This window comes from Battus philenor, unplaced genomic scaffold, assembly GCF_028537555.1.
Source record: "Battus philenor isolate CCGP_79_NKW_IND1 unplaced genomic scaffold, ilBatPhil1.0.hap1 SCAF_27, whole genome shotgun sequence".
Taxonomy (NCBI): Eukaryota; Metazoa; Arthropoda; class Insecta; order Lepidoptera; family Papilionidae; genus Battus; species Battus philenor.
Window position 1 is genome coordinate 1,488,103 of NW_027181690.1, and position 20,074 is coordinate 1,508,176.

A 20,074-nucleotide genomic window follows, 5' to 3' on the forward strand; every position below is an offset into this window, starting at 1 on the left:
AATTACGCAACTACCACCGTTAATTCACTCAACACGTGTTTCATCCCTCCACGGGGCATCCTCAGGAGTAATGTTACACCGACCAGTGCCAAACACAGAGTCAACCGGACTCGGTGTTGTGTAATTCGCATTGTTTGCCGCATGCACATTTATCAGCGTGTTAGCGGGCGATGCATTTCATTGCACGACTACTGCTGCATAGCGAAAGTAGCTATATATTGGTCCCTTTGTTACTTAGAATGGACTTCCGCGAAATATAATAAATATTTCGAAATATTTTTCCACAACTAAAACACCTAGCTAAGCAGAGTAAAGTCAAAAATAAAATAGATTAAAAAAATGACATGTTGACGATCAATAAAATTTCTATTAAAAGATCCAAATTTGAATAAATGTTTCTTTTATTTTTTTTAACCTTTTCACAGTGAAACTAGATATTAAGTTATATATATATATAATACATATATATATATAATACATATGTATGTAGTATTAATCAATGACATATTATCTGACGACGAAGTCATACGAGAGCTTCTGGCACGCTGACGACAGTGACGACGAATGTCACGGGGCAGAGGTGTGGTGAACAGCATGCACAATGGGCTGAGAAATAGAAATGATTCAAGCCTCGTTATTCGATTTACAACAAATTTCTTTTATAAAATAAATAATATTTGCATATGGAACTAATAAACCGCACGAAAACGCTTTACGAAGCCGAAATCAGCCGATTGTCTCTTTCCAAAAGTCGATGTGCAATATCTATCGCCGGGATATTGATGTTTTTTTTTGGGCGCCAACTGCTACCGCCTATTTGCATTCTTTTTTTTTCTAAGATTCTTCAGATTCTTATTTAATTATAAATTAGTTTTTTGTATACGGCATATTTATTACAAAATTTATACGTACCAACATTAAAAGGTGAACGATATGAAAAGAACAAAAAAAAGGTATAGTGTACATTAAAAATTCAGATCACTTGATCGCAGATGCTCGCTTTGATATATATTACCTTTCTAAGTAATGGATTAGGCCTCGTAACTGGATAAAGTGATGTAATGGCGGCATCTTGCCCCAGATAACACGAATTCGCAGTACAGAATTATTGATGTATTAAAATAAGGAATTTCTTATGTAGTCAAGTTTCAGAAATACGAAAGATGTTTTTAAAAACGTTAATACAAGAATAAATAGGTCTTATTACTTTGTATAATTTAGAGTCGATTTGGAGTCTATACCAGTCTGAGCCAGTACTCTGGTGAACAGCGCTTCCTCCGGAACCTAACCCAGAACTGACCGGTGTCCCTCACGTACTTTAGTTGTTTCTTAAAATGAACGTCGACTTTATGCAAAATATAGTCTAGTAACTCTATGTTTGGCACTAATCGGTGTAAAACTCCTGAAGATGCCCCGTGAAGGGGTGAAACACGTGCTGAGTGATTTGACGGTGGCAGTTGTGTAATTCGCATTGTTTGCCGCATGCGCATTTATCAGCGGGCTGGCGGGCGGTGCACATTGTTGCACGACTACCACTGCATGTGCGGAAGTGGCTAAATATTGATCCTTTTCTTATATAGTCTAGTAAATTAATGTAACTTTTTGCCTAGTATGCACATTATTCTGTTTTTGTAACTAAACTAGCTATGCCACGCGACTTCGTTCGAGGAATTTTGTTAACATACTTTTTTTCACTTCCTATTTTAATTATGTGAGCTAAAATTTCACAATTTATATAAATTCTTATGTCACCCACAATTTCAAACGTCACCATTCGTTCGCTGTTTTTGTTTCAATTCAAATCAGTGAACTGTCACGGCGGTAAATAAAATTCAATGGAATGACATTGACGCCATCTGTCGAAAATTAGTCTTCCGACTTAAAAACCTTCGAGGGATCATGCACAATAACTTTGCTAAAGATCATCAAATGATCAAATACATAGTTAACATTCTATAGAGGACATACAGACAAACATTTATTTTTATATCTAGTACATATAATATAGAGACTGAACTATAGGGTGTGTGCGGTAAACAATGCAAAACACAACTACCACCATTAATCTACTCTACACGTGTTTCACCCCTCCACGGGGCACCCTCAGATGTTAGAGTGACCAGTGCCAGACACTCAAAGGCTCACTCGGTGTGTGCACGCATTCATTGCACGACTACTGCTGTATAGCGGAAGTAACTATATATTAGTCCCTTTCTTACTTAGGATGAACATCTGTGAGGTAACGCCTGATTCCATTGGACATATAGATATAGAAAGGTAGGCAAAGTTTTCGAGTGGCCAAAAGCCAGTTGATACGACATACATAGATCTTCCATTAGGTGAACTGACGATGTAACTAAAGTCGCTGAATGTGACCAGCGCAACACCGGTAACTGTGGCAAACTTTGGAGAAGGTCTTTGCCTTGCAGTGGTGTTCTATCTGCTGATATGATAATGAAATATAATCATCTTACGTGGACCTTATGTTTCTGTTCTTAGCGCCCCATATTCGTAGCTTAAAATACCGTAAAATAACATGTATAGAAGTGGCTAGAAATTCACCTACCCTCAGTTACCGAACATTGTTTTTTTATTAAATGGAATCAGGCGTTATTTTGCGGAAGTCTATCCTAAGTAAGAAAAGGACCAATATTTAGCCACTTCCGCACATGCAGTGGTAGTCGTGCAACAAAGTGCACCGCCCGCCAGCCCGCTGATAAATGTGCTCAAAAAAATTCATGTCATCATATTCAATCTTCTATAGACAAGGCCACAGAGATGTCGAGTCTTGCTTCATAACTACATACCAATTCCATGTTGTAATACAGTGAACAAGTACCTTGACTATTATACTTTGACGTATTTCACATATTCCGGTTTGTTATCGGCTACTAAAAGGTAATTTATTCTTGTTTCTACCTTGAATGTATTACAATATTAGAAAAATTTAAATGTAATTCGTCTCAAGTTAACAAATCCCATTGCATGCCTTTAGCCTACCCCAAAGGTAAACTTAAAACGTAATTTTAAAAACTGGCCTTACTTAAACATTAACATGCAAAAAATATCGGAAATAATAAATGTAATAACAGAGGCAAGGACGCTAATGTCTGGGGAATAAAGATCCTACTAATAAAAAAAGCCTTTCCCAAAGATATCTATGTGGGCATATACCATGGATGCACAAACCGAATACTGGTGTGGCCCGCCGACAACAAAAATAATATTCTCGTACATTCGAAAAATATTGAATTCGAATTATTATCAATTCTTTATTGTCTTTAATTACCTATACTTCTAGCGGCCGGCCCGCCATCAGTTCATGATTTGCCCGAGTGGCCCCTAGTCTTAATAAGTCTGTGCAACCATGGTCTATACCATAATCGATACATAGAAGGATGGTTGGCGATTGCAGTGTTGTATTATGGTACGCAGAGGACCATGTCAATCTTTTGGAAATTTGTTTCTGAGCAGTGGAAAATCCTATATAATTAATGCACAAAGTGTGAATCATTTAAGAATTGTGGCGTCTTTATCGCCCACTCAATGTTCAAAGTTTCCAAACGTAAAATTTAGGGCAACTGATGTCACACCTTCATACGAGATACTTAAAGACACGACTTGAATGGAAATATCAAGCTGTTCGATTTATTGTGGATCTATATAACATTATACAGGTCAGGATTTACTATCCTAGTTACAATGTTTCAAATAAAGACAATATTCTATAGATTATAACACGAGAATTGAACCCGCGACATATGATCGCAAGTCTCAGTTCTCTACCCATAGGCTATCTCTGTTTAACTGTTGTGATGTGCCATCGAGTCTAAAAATTTTAGGAGTGTGAACGTTCAGACGACACACAAATTTGTTTAAAAAAATCCTTTTTATTACACTTGTAGCGAAATAATCACAGTTGTCAAAATGCTTTCGCTTATCTGTCAATCCATCGGTCTACGCATGCGCAAAATCTAAGAATGCGCGGCGTATGATTGGTTGGCAGTTGTCAAAACCGCGTCTAACGCCGAAAAATATTATGAAATATAATAATGGCGAACGGCGTCAAGTGACATATGTGTTGTTGTTTGTGAATTTGTATTAAATCTTTAGTTCTGTGATGGAATATGGAATTAAAGACTATCTTATATTAATTTTGAATCAATGTTTAATATTTACAAATGAGTGGTGAAAGTTTTATGTTAAAAATTATTTCATTCGCATGACAAATAATTTATTACGGCGTTGGTGTATCTGAAGTTGTAGGCGGATGATTTTCAAAATAAACTGTGTCTATCTTTCATCCGAGCGTTTTAATTTTTGTGCTCCAGCTCGCTAGGTGGTCTCTAACATTGCCTACCTAACCTGTTAAACTCCACCATACATTCATTCGTTCATTTCCGTCGACTGACCACTGCTAAGTATTGCATCATGATCTTACATCCTTCAACATCCAGCAACATTAATTATGTCATCCGTCCACCTAGTGCAGTGACTCCCAAAGTGATCTATATCGACCCCTAGGGGTCTATGACAACCTGCAAGGGGTCTACGTCAAAATTTGGGGGTCCATGAAATGAAAATGGGGGTCCACGATAGTGGATCTCAACACATACACTGATAGTACCTATTTATTTACATCATACTGTCTTATAATATCAAAACATTTACATTATTTATAAAGGTACTTATGAAGTAATTTAAAATAACAGATATCAGCAATTCTGGCTGCAAAACAACATACCCGTTGCTTATCCTGTAATATAGCGAGAAATTTTTTAATTTCCTTTTCATCGTCATACCTAGTGAAAAGGGGGTTCAGGGCTGTTACCAATCCCCTAACAAAAAAAAAAGAAACAGACTGGACATCATTAGCCGAGGAGATTTAAGATTAACCTTTACAAAATTGACGCCAAATGTTGATAATTTATTATTAAAGCATCAGGTTCATCTTTCTCACTAAAAATATTGACTTATTGCTTATGTTATTTTATTTATAGTTTATTTTGAGTGGTTTTAATTTAAATTCAATTAATAAATGTATAAATTAACATGTGTTTTTACTTTTAGTTTTTAACACTAAACTTCACTACAGTTACAAATTTAGAGGAATGCAATATCAGAAAGGTAGGGGGTCTGCCTAACACGAAAAAACATGGCAAGGGGTCTACGACACAAAAAAGTTTGGGGAACTCTGACCTAGTGAAAGGCTATACGACGCCGTATCTACTGGCTTGAAGTCCCACTAGGAAACTTTTCCTATCTTTCTTTATCTATGTATTATATTTCATTCATTCATAGCAGTGTTAGACGCTGTCTCCAGGACATGGACTTCCTCCGAGGATCGCCACGACGACCGGTTCTGCGCTGCCAGTATCCTTCAACTTTCCGTGACCTTGATCTTGTGGTGCATCTACTAGTCTATAGTCCCTACTCGAAAATCTTTCTTGACTTTCATTACCCATGTCTTATTCCTTTATATTAGACGTTAAACGCCCATTGCTGGGCATAGGCTTTTCCAAAGATTGCCACGACGACGAATCAGACCTTGTTTATGACATCCGTTCCTTATTATAGTGTTTACCATATTATAATATTCTATTTTTTTTAAATCCACTCAATGCCCTTCTTGTTTTAACAAAATCAAATGTTTATACAACGTACATTTAAATTTAAAAGATATTTTAAATTTCACCTGTCATCTATATATAATCTGTGCGAATTTAGACATGGCAGCACTGACGTAACTAGTGATGGGATACCGCAGAAAATTCATCGGATAATGTAAGAAAAAATACCGGTTAACAAGCAATATTTTCGTCTGGCGAAAGGCCAAGATATCACAAGAAAGTTTCTACGCTTTTTTGATTGATATATTGGATACAGTTTATGTAATTCGCGTAAATATTTGTGTACGTCTTCGGCGATTATTAATATTCGTATTACGTTCGGCGCTTTCTTTCTGGTTTCCGGACTATATTTAAAAATCGAACGCCTCATTTTAGGAAGGTATATAACTATAGTTTCTAAAGTGGTGGGGTTCATTATATTGGCGTTAAAAGGGGGGGGGGGGAAACGTAGGGACGTCGACACCTATTTTCAATCACTCTGTATAAAAAAAATCTATCTGAAATATTTTACATAAATTTATTTTTTATTTTAATGCGACTGGCCAATAATTTTAATATGTATTAATACAAGTTCTAAAAACGCTTTTTCTTACTACATAATTATAATTTTATTTATTATTTCTAAAACACAATTCTACTATGAAAATAAAAAATAAATACCCTTTTACCATTTATTGTGCGGTGCATGAATATTTCAATACATTTGAAATATATTCGACGACGTTATCGTTTAAAAAATAGTAGATGCGATCTTGTACATAGCTGCAGTCATGCAAGCGTCTAGTGCAGGGGTATTAAACCTTTTTAACCAACGTTCCAATTTAAATTTTTAAATTGGTGGACCGCACGCACATAAAGTAACATTTATTAATACTCAACAAAACTATATTTATAATAAACATTAGAATATATTAACGTAATATTAAGTAAAGTTTTCATATATAAATTCAATATAAAAAAGTTGCTCAGACGCGACGCGTATTGCATGTTTGAACAAGTCACTGTGTATGTACAACCATTTTATTATCAAAAGTATATAATAGTATATTGATGGAAGAAATTAGATAAATAAATTCAATTTCCGAAATGCTTGGCGGGCCACTTAACCCTTAAATGGACGATTTTTGTTTTACCTTTGAAAAAAATATATTTGTTAATAGACATGTATTACAGCCTAGGAAAAATGATTAAAAAAATCTAGACATGAATTTACTATACTTTTTTTGCAATAATGTGAATGTTGTTTATAAACTACATTGCGCATTCATTGAGATTTTGCAAATATGGGTAAAATAAGAGTGGACATTGTTTTTAAAAGTATTTTTTTATGCTTCATTATGATATTTATAAAAACAATTGCTTTTTTTCGTATCACATAAAGCTACACGACATTTTTGGGACATTTTGAATGTAAAGCCTGAACATTTTGGGAATTTGCACCTGCTGCTGCTTATCCAGCTAAACTACCCAATGACATGTCTGATCCAATCTGACATCATGTTTGGAAATTTTATAACTTAGGTGTAACTCATAACGCCTAGAAATTCGTTTAGGATATTTTCATTTATAATTTCAGAATCGGAGATTTATTTCTGGGCTGCGTATAAGTGACTTTGTTCCACAATTTACTTTTTTAGATTTGATGTAAAATAAAATGTAAAAAAAACATGCGGCATGTTCCAAGACATCAATGTTTCTGTTATCTGAGTTTCTCCCTTAAAAATAAGGCTGTCTTCAGCAGTAACAGCAGGTTTCGTTTTCGCAAAACCAGAGGTCGTCTAGGAATCCCTTGTGATTTACTCTGGGTGCTGCTTCTTCGGGTTCCAAAATAGGAGGGTCTGACATATTTTTATCGTTGTCGATAACGAGAAGAGGATCAGCATCCACTTCATCAGGCTGGGCATTCTCACCGTCATCACTATTTTCAAGGTCTAGAAGATCATCTCGAGCGATTTGATAATAGTGACATTCATCCTCTTCTTCGGAGTCTGACTCGTCTAAGTCATCTTCTGAATCTTCAAGAGTTTCTAAATACTTTGTAATTTCGCTTTCTAGAAATCGCGGCATGGTAAAAACCAAAAGAAAAATCCTTCACCAAACATGCATTTATTTAGCAGGCAATGCGCATTGTAGTTTTCCTACAACATACCAGATTTCGCCCTATTCGACTGTAGCATCAAGTGATTTTCAATGTTTTACAACGTGAACATGTAATTGAAGATATAGTCAAGCGAATAAAAATATATTATATACTTACATGATATTTTATCAAAGTCCAAACACGGCTACAAAACTTAGTTTCGCGCCACTAGAAAAGTTTTCTTCTAAGTGACATTTGACATTCACTTATTTTCAATGCTTATAAACATTGGATAGTGCTAACATTAAAAAATGTACAAAATTAGTTCACGAATAAGAACTAGTTGTCAAATTTAACAAAAAATTAAAAGAAGGTCAATTTTATCTGTGGTTTCTAGTATGTTGTTTAAAAACAACAATATGCATTTAAGGGTTAAATATGTCAACACATTTACCGGCAATTTTACTAAAAACTTATCTCGTGTCACCGGCCAGGTATCGTTTTTGCATAAATTCTATGTAGCTCATTTGATAATGGTATAAATTGGTTTTCGGAACGACTAAATAAAAAACACAACTATCAAAAAATAAAGCCGCTACCATAATGACAGTTGGAGCGTCAACAAGTTCAATAATTTCTCCAGGAATATATAAATAATTCTGTAAGCTTGGTGTAATATGTTCGTTCCATCTTCTTTTAAATCGTCGTCACTATCTGATGCTATATTTATTTTTTGATATTTCGGTCGCCTAATATCAGAATCGCTCTCTTCTGATGCAGTATTTATCACAGTTACCACACTTTGCTTCATCACCCGGACAAACAGATGAAGCATCTGCGTATAATTCATTATCAGATTCTACATCACGTTCCGTCACCGTTTTTTTCATTGTTAAATAATTTTTACAAAAAAAATTGGAGGCTTTTATAAGCGAGAGAAATAGCTTGTATTATACTGATTGGTTAGTATAATACAAGCTATTTCTTTTTCATTCTCTTCTTCAATTACACTGCATGGTCGCAAACAGAGGAACAACAGTGATGAAAAGAAAATCCGTCACGAATTTACTCGCGGCTGGTCACTGTGTTTCGGTTGAAGTTGATGCTGTTAGCCTGGAGGCTTTTACAGCTTCATCGGAACTAAGTTCACGGAGCGGAAGGGTCCGTGAAGTTAAAAGTAAAACGGAAGCTGGACAAACGCATTCCAGTTGTACGAAGATGTTCACACGTAGTAAACCGCTCTACCCGAGTAGAGCTGTGTAGTGTTGATGTTGTGTATGCGGCTTGGGACGGCAGCGTTCGGCCTTAAAACACGAGTTAACTGGTGACCTTGGTCAACAATGTGTTAAAAAGGCTGCAAGAGGCAAGCGAGCCGCGTGTTGCTCAGCCCTGGTCTAGTACAACAAAAGTTGTCGCGAAAACTGATAAAAGACTACATAGTAACCAAAAAAAAATTAAACTCTAATCGAGGCAATACCTTCAAGTTATAATTTATGCGGTAAAAAAGATTTTTTAAATGTTACAAAAAATATTTTTAGCAACTATTTTTTATAAACATTTTTGCTCGCGACTGTACACTAATTGTATGACAGTTATGTAACCAATTGACCAACGCGCAGATATGACCTTGAAATCACCAAAATTAAACCGCATGTGTTCATGACTGTACCGCACGTCCTCTGTGAAGGTCGACAGCTTGATAAATATAAACAATGCGTATTAGTATTAAAAATCAAAACAATTCTTATACGGTCATCGGATACATCGGTTAGGATATATAATTACACGGATACACCGCCCATGGTCATCTTCAGCATACTCTGTTAATCGGATATATTAAACCTTCATGTGGTTACACAATTCACCTGTAAAATCTCTAAGACTATAATTTTTTTCACTGGTAACACTACATAGCTGGTATAAAAGTAATAGTATGTAAACATTGAAATTAGGCGGCAATATTAATGGTTTAACTCTAATCCTGGGCTCACATGGTGGAATGTGCCTTGTAATATCTCTGGGAAGAGTATTGTCTCACCAGTGGCAACAACATATGGCTGATATAAAATTAATAGCATGTAAACACTAAAATTAGGTAATTGAAAATTAATTTTTCAACCTGAAAAGATATTAGTCATCAGTCCTAGACCTACATGGTGGAATGTGCCATGTAAAACCTTTGAGACAAGGATTGTCTTGTCCGTGTCTACACTACAAGGCCAATATACAACAAATAGTAAAAACACATTAAAAAGTCGATAGAATATTAATGGTTCAACCTGAAAAGATATGACAGCCATCAGTCTTAGGTTCACATGGTGGAATATGCCCAGTAGTACATCTGAGCAGTGGCCGACATAGCCGACTTCAAATAGTGTGTAAATATTAAAATTAGGCGCTAGAAAATTAATGGTTTAACTTGAAAAGATATGACAGTCATGAATTCTAGACCCACATGGTGAATTGTGCCTTGTAATATCTGAGAGACGAGGATTATATTACCTGTGGCAACACTATATGGCCGATATGGATGAAATAGTATGTAAACATTAAAAAGGCGATATAATATTAATGGTACAAATTCACATGGTGGAATGTGCCTTGTAATATCTTGCGTGGGCGCTTGAGTTACTGACAGCAACACAATAAAGCCAATACAAAATAAACAGTTTATTTTTTTAAATGAATATATATTATAGAACAGGGGTGAGCAACCTTATTTGGTCGGTGGGCCGCAATTTAAAAAACAGTGGGCAATGAAAAAAAAAGTATATATTCAAGGTTCAAACCATGTTCTAAACGTAATTTATGTTCGTAATCAACCGATTTACAACTAATTAGACACTTTTATTATCTTTAAAGCCTTAATTCTAGCATTTTTTTTTAAATAAATTAAAATATACTCGCCACGAGGGCCGCATGCGGCCCGCGGGCTTCTCATCCCTGTTCTAGTAGGCATTGACATGCTATTTTGAATCATGAATTATTTAAACATTATAAACAGTAAGTTGCCACCGGCTCGGAACGATCTGTTCAGAAGAGCCTGTCAGAAACTCAACAGATGCTCTTTTAAATGAAATTTGACAAACGGAATTCCACATATTTCGATAAACTAAAAAATATTGAATAATATACGTTTTATTTTAGATTTAAATCAAAGATATGTTGCGGAACTTTATTATATATGTGTAAGTACATTCAGACCTTTAGACTTTATGAGTGTATTTTTATTTCTTGTATTTATCATGTGTATGTCAATATAATATATATGTTATAAAGAATGCCGAAATTGAGACTATAGTAGCACAGCCAAATATCATTGGCGAATACAAAGCTCAACGAATCCGCTGGCTTGGTCACTTGGAGCGAATGGGATCGGATCGGAGCGTGAAGGTAGCGTACGTGGAAAAACCGAGGGGTCGAAGACCAGTGGGTAGACCCAGGTATCGCTGGATCGATCGCGTTGAGGCAGACTTGCGCGAATTGAATGTCAGCCAATGGCAGACGATGGCGCAAGATAGAGGAAAGTGGAAGTCTCTCGCTTCGGAGGCCAAGACCCAATTTTGGGTCACTGAGCTAGCGGAGTAGTAGTAGTAGTATAAAAAGTGTACTGCAAAGCAATTGTTCCAACAATTTCTTTAAAAACATCTCTTAGGGAACTTTTAGCTTTTAATTTATAGATATCCTGAATAACTCTTTTCTGTAAAATAAATATATAAAATAAAATACCGTAAGAGAGAACGCTATGAGAATAACTAAAATATACGAGACGAATTGCAATTTATTTATACGTCGTTCACATTTTTAAATAAAGTTTATATCATTTTTTTAACCATATGACAACCAAGTTCCACATTCATCAGATCAGATCAACTAAAAACTCTTGAATGCTACAAGATTTATCTGTGATTGTAAGATATAATAAACGGAAGGTCTAAAATATCTTGTGGTACTTTATTATTTACACGTACACCAGTTAAGAATAAAGTTTGGAATGTATATGACCATCATCTGTTTTGGGTCCACGTAGTGGAATGTGTGATATAGTCCATGTCTTTAAGAGATGATTATTCTTCGCAGTGGCAACATTTAATTAAAATGTGGATACATGACCTCCGCTATAGGAGCCTACCACTCTTCTCTATGGTATTTATAGTACAGGGCATTACAATCTTATTTATAATATATAATATACTTATTTATAATACTTATTTTACTTATTTAAATAAGTTTTTGTTATATTCATATTAGTTTTATTTACAGTACCCGGCGATAAATATTGCACATCGAACTTTGGAAAGAGACAATCGGCTAATTACGGCTACGTAGAGCGTTATCTCTATTGCACGACTGACTAAACGTAACATAAGTAGTGTGGGAGAGGGATAATGCTCTACGAAGCCGAAATTAGCCGACTGTCTCTTTCCAAAGGTCGATGTACAATAATTATCGCCAGGTACTTCACATTAGTGTTTTGATTTTCATGCTATTACTTTAATAATGTGGATAAATTACAAGTTTAATAAAAACAGATTTTTTATATGCACAATTCAAATTTAGGCGTGATGTTGAAATGATTGATTGTCACATACTGATATCTTATCTTATATATGAAGGTTAATATATATAAACATTGTAAAGTAGGAAATGGTAGCTGTTTCACGAAATTTATCTTAATATTGGTGCTTTTAAGACATCATTAACTTATTGGATTATTTGTAGTTATTGTATTTATACAAATAAAGCAGGGTTTATACCCTAATGCAGTGATTCCTAAAGTGGTCTATATCGACCCCTAGGGGTCTATGACAACCTGCAAGGCGTCAACGTCAGCGAAAAAAAATTTGGGGGTCCATGAAATGAAAATGGGGGGTCCACAGACTGGACATCATTAGCCGAGGTGATTTAAGATTAACCCTTACAAAATTGACGCCAAATGTTGATAATTTATTATTAAAGCATCAGTTTCATCCTTCTCACTAAAAATATTGACTTATCGCTTATGTTATTTTATTTATAGTTTATTTCATGTTTATTTAATGTTACGTATATTTTACATAACACATATAAAATTTTATTTTGAGTAGTTTTAATTTAAATTCAATTAATAAATGTATATATTAACATGTGTTTTTGCTTTAAGTTTTTAACACTAAACTTCACTACAGTTAGAAATTTACAGGAAATCAATATCAGGTAAGTGGGGGGTCTACCCAACACGGAAAAACATGGCAAGGGGTCTACGACACAAAAAAGTTTGGGGAACTCTGCCCTAATGTATGTATGATACCAAAATAGTTATGAAAAAAAAGGCCACCTGATGCACCGAAAGAATAGATATATCATATAACAGGGGTCAGGAACCTTTTTAATCAACGGGACAATTTAAATTTTTTTGGCTTGCCACACATAAAGTAACATATATTAATAACTTACAAAACTATATTTAAAATAAACATTAGCATTACAAAAATAAAGTTAAAAAGTAAATTTCACGAAAAAAAGTAAAAGAACAGGAAAATTTAAATTATTTTAAAATATATAATAAGAAGTTTTACCCTGTTTTAAAAAAAACGAGATGATTAATTTAAATTGGAGTTGAAGGGGTAACTACACATATGCCGCCTTCTCATCGGTTATTTTTGATTAAATGTTGCGGTTTAGTATATACTACCATTTTATTAAAATTAATTTTATACAAATATATCGATAACAGAAAGTTTATTAAATAAATTCAATTTTAGAATCACTTAGCGGATCATAAGCATATTTAAAGGGCCGCAAGTGGCCCACGGGCCATGTCATAGATTGTGTATCACTTGAATTTAAGTGAAGTTAAAATGGTGGCTAAAAGTCACCCAGAGAGTAATGCAGAGGGCGGTGCTATGAACTTCGGTGTGAGATCGAAACAGATATGAGATACGCAGAAGAACTAATATCGCTGAAGCAGCTAGAAGAATTATTCGTCTGAAATGGCAATAGGCACATAGCTCGTTCAACCGAGGACGCCGAGAAAAGGCCTCACCCTGAGTGGACCGACGGCATAGTCAGCCACAAGAAGATACTAGATGCAAGTGCAAGACCTTCGTCTATCTGCTTGCTTATCATGGAAGACACTTTTGTATAGTGTCACCTCAAGTACGGCCTCCAGTGCATAATGCTGTTACCCTATAAACAAAGTTGATTCGGCAAAAGCTAGGTGACTTAGTAAGCTCTAGCGCCCAGTTGGTTCGATCTGGTCTGAACCACGCTTCGAACCACACTAGCCAAATCAATAAACACTGACGAAGACCGGCACAGATGGCGTAGTATGGTGCGCCATAAACCTATCAAAAACAGTCACGATTCTTAGTTGTGTGTGTGTGTGTGAGAGAGAGAGAGAAAGAATGAAAAAAAGAGAGAGAGAGAAAGAGAGAGAGGGAGAGAAAGCGGGAGAGAGAGAATATTGTGAAAAAATAGTGAAGAACTATGAGGCCTTTAAGGTGGACAGACAACCTGATTAAGCTGTAAGATGCTGGATACGGGTCACTACCTACCGGTCTTATTGGAAATCTATTTGGGAGACCTATGCAGTGGATCTAATACGACTGGAATGATGATGTTGTAATTACTAATATTATATTAGTTTGGTCTGCAAGGCTGACACTAATTTTTAAATAATAATTATATATATATAGACATTTTTCACAAGACACAGGACTAGGCAACTATTGTAATTAACTAAAATGATAATAATGTTATTCCAAAGAGGTTTTGATGCTTAGACATTATAAACAGATTCATAAACACCTTCATCACACTGCCACCTCAAACATGATGTAAATATATGTTATATTTAACCTTCGAATGCGCTTTTCTATGCACTTTTGAATTAAGACATTGATACTTGTATAATACAATAGTGACATAGTATTGGTTTTAATTTTCTAAATATAATGCAACTGCCTGGTGTAAAATGTTCCTGTCAAGAAGAACCTTTCTTAAATATTTTTTTTGCCTCAACATATATCAGCATGATACTAATCTTAGGCATATTTATCGACTATATAATCTATACAAATAAATGAGATAAGAGTGTCTGTATGTAATATTAAAATAACTAACTTTTACTGTGTACATATGAGTATATATATGTACATATAACAAAATTGTATTTTATTAAATTTGTTTGTCTGTATGTCTGTTTATTCTGGCTAATCTCTGAAATGACTGGACCTATTTTGACGGCACTTATACTGGTAGGTAGCTGATATAATAAGGAATTACTTAAGGTACTTTACTCTAGAAAATTGTTTAAGGAAAATTGGCTTAATTGACAAAATTGTTTTTTTTTAGTGTCACAAGCACAGTGTACATTTTTAATTACTATAATATGCTTTATTGATCAATATCATCTTAAATGTAAAATTCCTTTCAGAGATTTTTGTTGAGATGATGTTATAAATACCAATGAACAAATTGTACTCGTTAGAAATGAAACAATTATGCATATCATATATACTAGATTGTAAGTTCCAGAGGCTTGTAATTTCAGCAACTAAAGCCTCTGTATAAACACTGCAGTGGGATCTTTCTAGACCTCTGTGAAGGGAAACGCCACAAAAATTCATGTCATATCTCCTTTTAAACAAATACAAACTATAGTATAGCACTATGCATATAGTGTATGTGCATTTGTCAGCAAAATTTTTCTTATCAACCAGTATAAAGTGATCAGTCTGATATATATAAGAGAATAATCACTATTATAGTAAATGGAAATAAAAGTTTTTGCACACAATTGAGCTAAACATGCACCCATAAAAGCATCTATAACCAATCACCCTGTATATTTATTTGAAATTCTCTTTATATCATTATTATATTTATTATGAAATACTGTATAGTTGTATCTACTTATATTGATGGCAGAATTTTTTATGTTTGATTATTTTTTAGTAACTGTTGCAAGAGGATCCAATTCCTTAATTCCCAGGGGATTATTGGAGACTGGGGTCTACATTTGTGGTAAAAAATAGAGGATGGGGTTCTCAATTTTGAGTATTCTATGAGAAAAAAGTTAGGTACTTAGGTAACCACTAATCTAAATTAAATAAAATGTTTATCACATTTTATTTATTTAAAAAAAATACTTATATATTTAAGAGAGTTTCCGAGTGGTGTAAAAAAACTGGTAGATACAATGTGGATAGGGCTGCCACTAGGTAGACCTAAGACATTGTAAAGTTCACAGGAAGTCATCAGATGAGAGCATCACAAGACTGTCATTGTGGAAATGCTATGGGAATGGGCAGAAAAGAACACGAAGAGATAGTTTCTTATCTGCCTAATATGATATAAATTTCCAAGGATGTGACAAGGCTTTTGTCTGGCTTTGATTATTAATCAATTAATGAACAGAGTACAGCTAAGTTTAGGAAGCACTTCTTTTAATTGATCTAATGTGTGTTTTTTAGTTAAATATTTAATTCTACAGAAATTTTTAGTACCCTTTAACATAAATTCCGAATATGATTATCATTTGCCATTACTTTGAAACTCAACTTTGTAAACACTGTAAGTTGTAATGTAAATAATTCATATCTATGAACACTTTATACACTCTATATAGGATTATAACAAGATGCTAAATAAAGTAAAATTTATGGTTCATAGAGATATCTCTTTTCTTGAATAAACAGGAGATAGAGAAGCATAACTATGGAATAGAAAATTCAATGAATTATGTGAAATTTCTAAACATTTACTTTCTAGTCAAAATAATGCACCCATATAATACACCAATCATGCAACAAATAAATGCAATCCATATATATTTTGAGCATGCCGAAAAAATGCTGAAACATATAATTGGTGCATAAAATAACACCTAACATAAATGAACAAAATTGTGCAATAATTCTACCCAATACAACAATGAACAGTGCCTGTTTGAGCCATCCAACGACGGAGCGGACCCCATCCGTAACTTCCCCTGGTACATCAACACTCGTTGATTCAATTAAGGAGCTCCAACGTGACCTGAGCGCAGCCTGCGCCGCAAACGACGCCATCGCACGTATGGATCGCACTAGAACCATTGTTTTGTTCACATTCACTACAATATACTTCTGTACAGACTACAATTGAATGTCTTACATTTCTGAAGGAACTATGTTAAGATTAAAACAGTTTAATTTCATACAATATATACATTAATAATTTTTTCTTGTAATGGAATGTAACTGTATTGTTCTAAATAAAAATTAAATTTATTTTGTGCCCATGTTTTTAATTTAAAAGTAAATAAAGTTGTTAGTATTATATTATTTATAGCCACAAAAAGACCTCGAAGGTCGTTTCCCGACGAACAATTTATGTCACATTCCGGTATTTTTACACAACTATTATTGGCACACGAAATTTGCAAATGTAACACTTCTCGACCCGGAACGTCTAGAAAAGCGCGAAATTTCACTTTAAGGAATCTAAAATCTAGGTCTTCGCAGTGCCGCACTTTGAATGGCAGTGATCTTTGCTAGGTCAAGGCATTTCACCGCCTTTTTTGGCTCCCTACTTCGATTGTCCGAATAAAAATTCATAATAACAAAGTATTTCATTAAAGTCATAAAACAGACGTAAAACCTGGCAACAGAAGCTCTAAAACTCTTGATAACGTTGTATTCCTTTCGTAATATTTATTCGTATTAATTGAATTTATGAATTATTTAAAAAAGGTAAACTTACCTAACAGAATGAAAATGTGGTGTGTAAAAAACTCGTAAAATTGTGAAGAATAAATAATAAAATAATGACACTTTAATTTATTGTTTTACTGTAATTTTTACGTATCAGGAGGTGTGAATTATAAACTAAAGATTGAGCACACCTTCAAACGGAACACATAGATGCGTACTGTCAAATTTTAATTGTCAAATTCGATCCGTTGCTTGTCAATTGGGTTCCGTTTAAAATCCTGACGTTTTAATTGTTTATCCGTGTTGTAATAATATCTAACACGAGAAAAATCAATTGATATTTATAATTACTAGTAAAGGAAAAAAATATAGGATTTAATTTAATTTGCTACAATTTTGGCAAACGATGTACATGGAAATAAGTTTGCACTTATTTCCATTGTTCCTTCCAAAAGTATTTAATATAAAATATTATTTTGATAGCACTTTTCCAAAAAGTGTAAATGATTTTTGTAATATTTTCAATATATGTATATTGTATATTTAATAATAAAATTATAATATTTGTAAAATGTTATAAAGTTGTAATGTTTTTTCTAATCGTGATGGGGAAATGGGAAATAGCATCGAATTGTTCAATACAGGCTACACCAATACCTCCCGTGTTACGTTCCAAAAACACACGACGCAAATTGAAACGCCGCAAAGTGAATTAAGATTTTCTATAGCAAATCATGTAAAGATCGAAGATAGGTTCCAGGGTCACGAAAATACTACTTTTAAAAAAGAAAATTGGACAAAGTAAACATTTAAAAACAAAAATAATATAACTCTGCCAATAAATAAATTGTAATAATATTTACCTTTTTAAACCAGAAAAAACAAAAATTTATATAACTTTATCTTTTAAAAAAAAGCACAACATACTACGTAATTAAAACTGAACTCTAAAATTAGCAAAACAAAGTGAAAATGAAACTATTCAAATTGCGTTGTCTTTAGTCAGAAAGGGAATCCTCGAGTTTTGATGGCACGGCGCAATTAGAAACAAGTGTTGCCATCTTTTAGGAAATTTTAACCCAAAACAACGCAACCTCGAAAATCTAACGACGCACAGTGAAAATTAGTACCAATTAAGCAGCGACGCAACTTCGAAAAAAACGCAAAATGATACGAGGCAAAGTGAGGTATTGGTGTACTGTTGGAAGAATTCTATTCGACACATCACATAATAACATTGAAGTGTTAAAATACAGTCTAAATATCACCATAAATATTTAAAAATTAAGTGATTTCCTACGATTTTTAAATGAAATAGTATAATTTATGGTTTAAAATTTTTTATTCAATATTTCTACAATAATAATCGCCTTCATAATCATACCAGTCAACGAGACTTTTGTCAAACCACATATAAGTGCCTTTTAAATTTTGGGAAGCATTCAAAATTAAATACAAAATGGTATCTGCTGCCTCATCTGGCTCTAATAGACCTCCACCATTTGCCATGTCTGTTTTCACATGACCAGGATGCAAGGCATTTATGGCAATATTTTTATCTTGGTATTTTCGTTGCTGAACCATAGTCAAAGCTGTCATTGCCGTTTTAGAAACTCTATGCTCAGCGTGTTTACCATCGTCGGCAAAATCGTCTTTATTGAATGTTCCATTCTTTACACTTTGAAGATATTCATCAACGAATCTATTTATTTCTTCAGTTTTCAAATCCTTCTTCTGCAAAACTTCAATCCATTTTTTGTTTCTTATATTCGAGAGATGGCCACACGCAGATGACACATTGACGACCCTGGCGCTATCTCTTAGCAACGGATATAAATACTTTTCGATTGACAACAAACTTCGATAATTGACTTCAATATTACGTTTTGCGGCTTCGTAAGATGGGTATACATCACCCCATTCTAATATACCTGCGTTATTCACTAAAACATCTAAGCCACCGTGTTTAGTTTTGATAAAATCAGCAAAATTCTTAATACTTTCGACGTTAGTTACATCAAGTAGATGGAATTCCGGTGACAAGCCCATGGATTTTAACTTACTTATGGCATCTAAGCCTCTTTTTTCATCTCTTGCTGTTAAATAAACGACGCCATTGAATTTTAAACACAGTCCTTTAACAACAGAAAATCCTATACCTTTATTTGCGCCCGTAACAACTGCAACCTTTTCTGACATTTTGACGTCTTGTCTCTTAACTTCTTCACTCAGTACTGGAATGTTCACATATTTTAAAATGACATTTGGTCTAAGTTAAGGCGAGGTTACACGAACGTAAAAAAAAAAATTGTAAATATTTTTTATAACTTATTTGTTTAATGATTTGTAGGAAATTTTATAAGGCTTAACACACATATGACTTAGAAAACGAATAAATATTATAATATCTTTATGCTAAAATATGATAGCAAAAAAATACTTTATTTAAATATTTTGGTTTTTTTTGGTTGTTTGTCTAACAAGAAATTTTCTTTTTTTAATATTTGTTTGTTACAAATATTGTTTTGACTTTAAAAAATGTCGATTAGCGTATACAAACTGTATTAATATAATGAAAATATAAAAAATGAGTATGCTAAAATATATATAAAATACTGGATTAATTTTTATTACATTTTGGTTTTAAGAAAACTCACAGTTTTATTTAGAATTCTTTTTGAATTTAA

The 20,074-nt window shown here is 33.8% G+C and overlaps 2 protein-coding genes across 2 annotated transcripts in view; both read right to left on the reverse strand.

The window, feature by feature from the left end:
* LOC137925651 (snake venom 5'-nucleotidase) overlaps window positions 1-7,697 on the reverse strand; it is a 28,599-nt gene extending 20,902 nt beyond the window's left edge. The window contains exon 1 of the mRNA XM_068769125.1: window positions 7,431-7,697. Coding sequence (XP_068625226.1) covers window positions 7,431-7,697 — 267 coding nt within the window. The remainder of the gene's footprint in view (window positions 1-7,430) is intronic.
* An 11,030-nt stretch (window positions 7,698-18,727) lies between these two features.
* LOC137925516 (carbonyl reductase [NADPH] 1-like) lies at window positions 18,728-19,611 on the reverse strand. The gene has a single exon (XM_068768972.1). The coding sequence runs from the start codon at window positions 19,584-19,586 to the stop codon at window positions 18,729-18,731; it is 858 nt and encodes a 285-aa protein (XP_068625073.1). The 5' UTR covers window positions 19,587-19,611; the 3' UTR covers window position 18,728.
* Between the last annotated feature and the right edge of the window lie 463 nt (window positions 19,612-20,074).

Excerpts from the sequence above, each read along its gene's own strand:
- LOC137925516 (XM_068768972.1), bottom strand. The coding sequence starts at position 19,586 with ATGTCAGAAAAGGTTGCAGTTGTTACGGGCGCAAATAAAGGTATAGGA.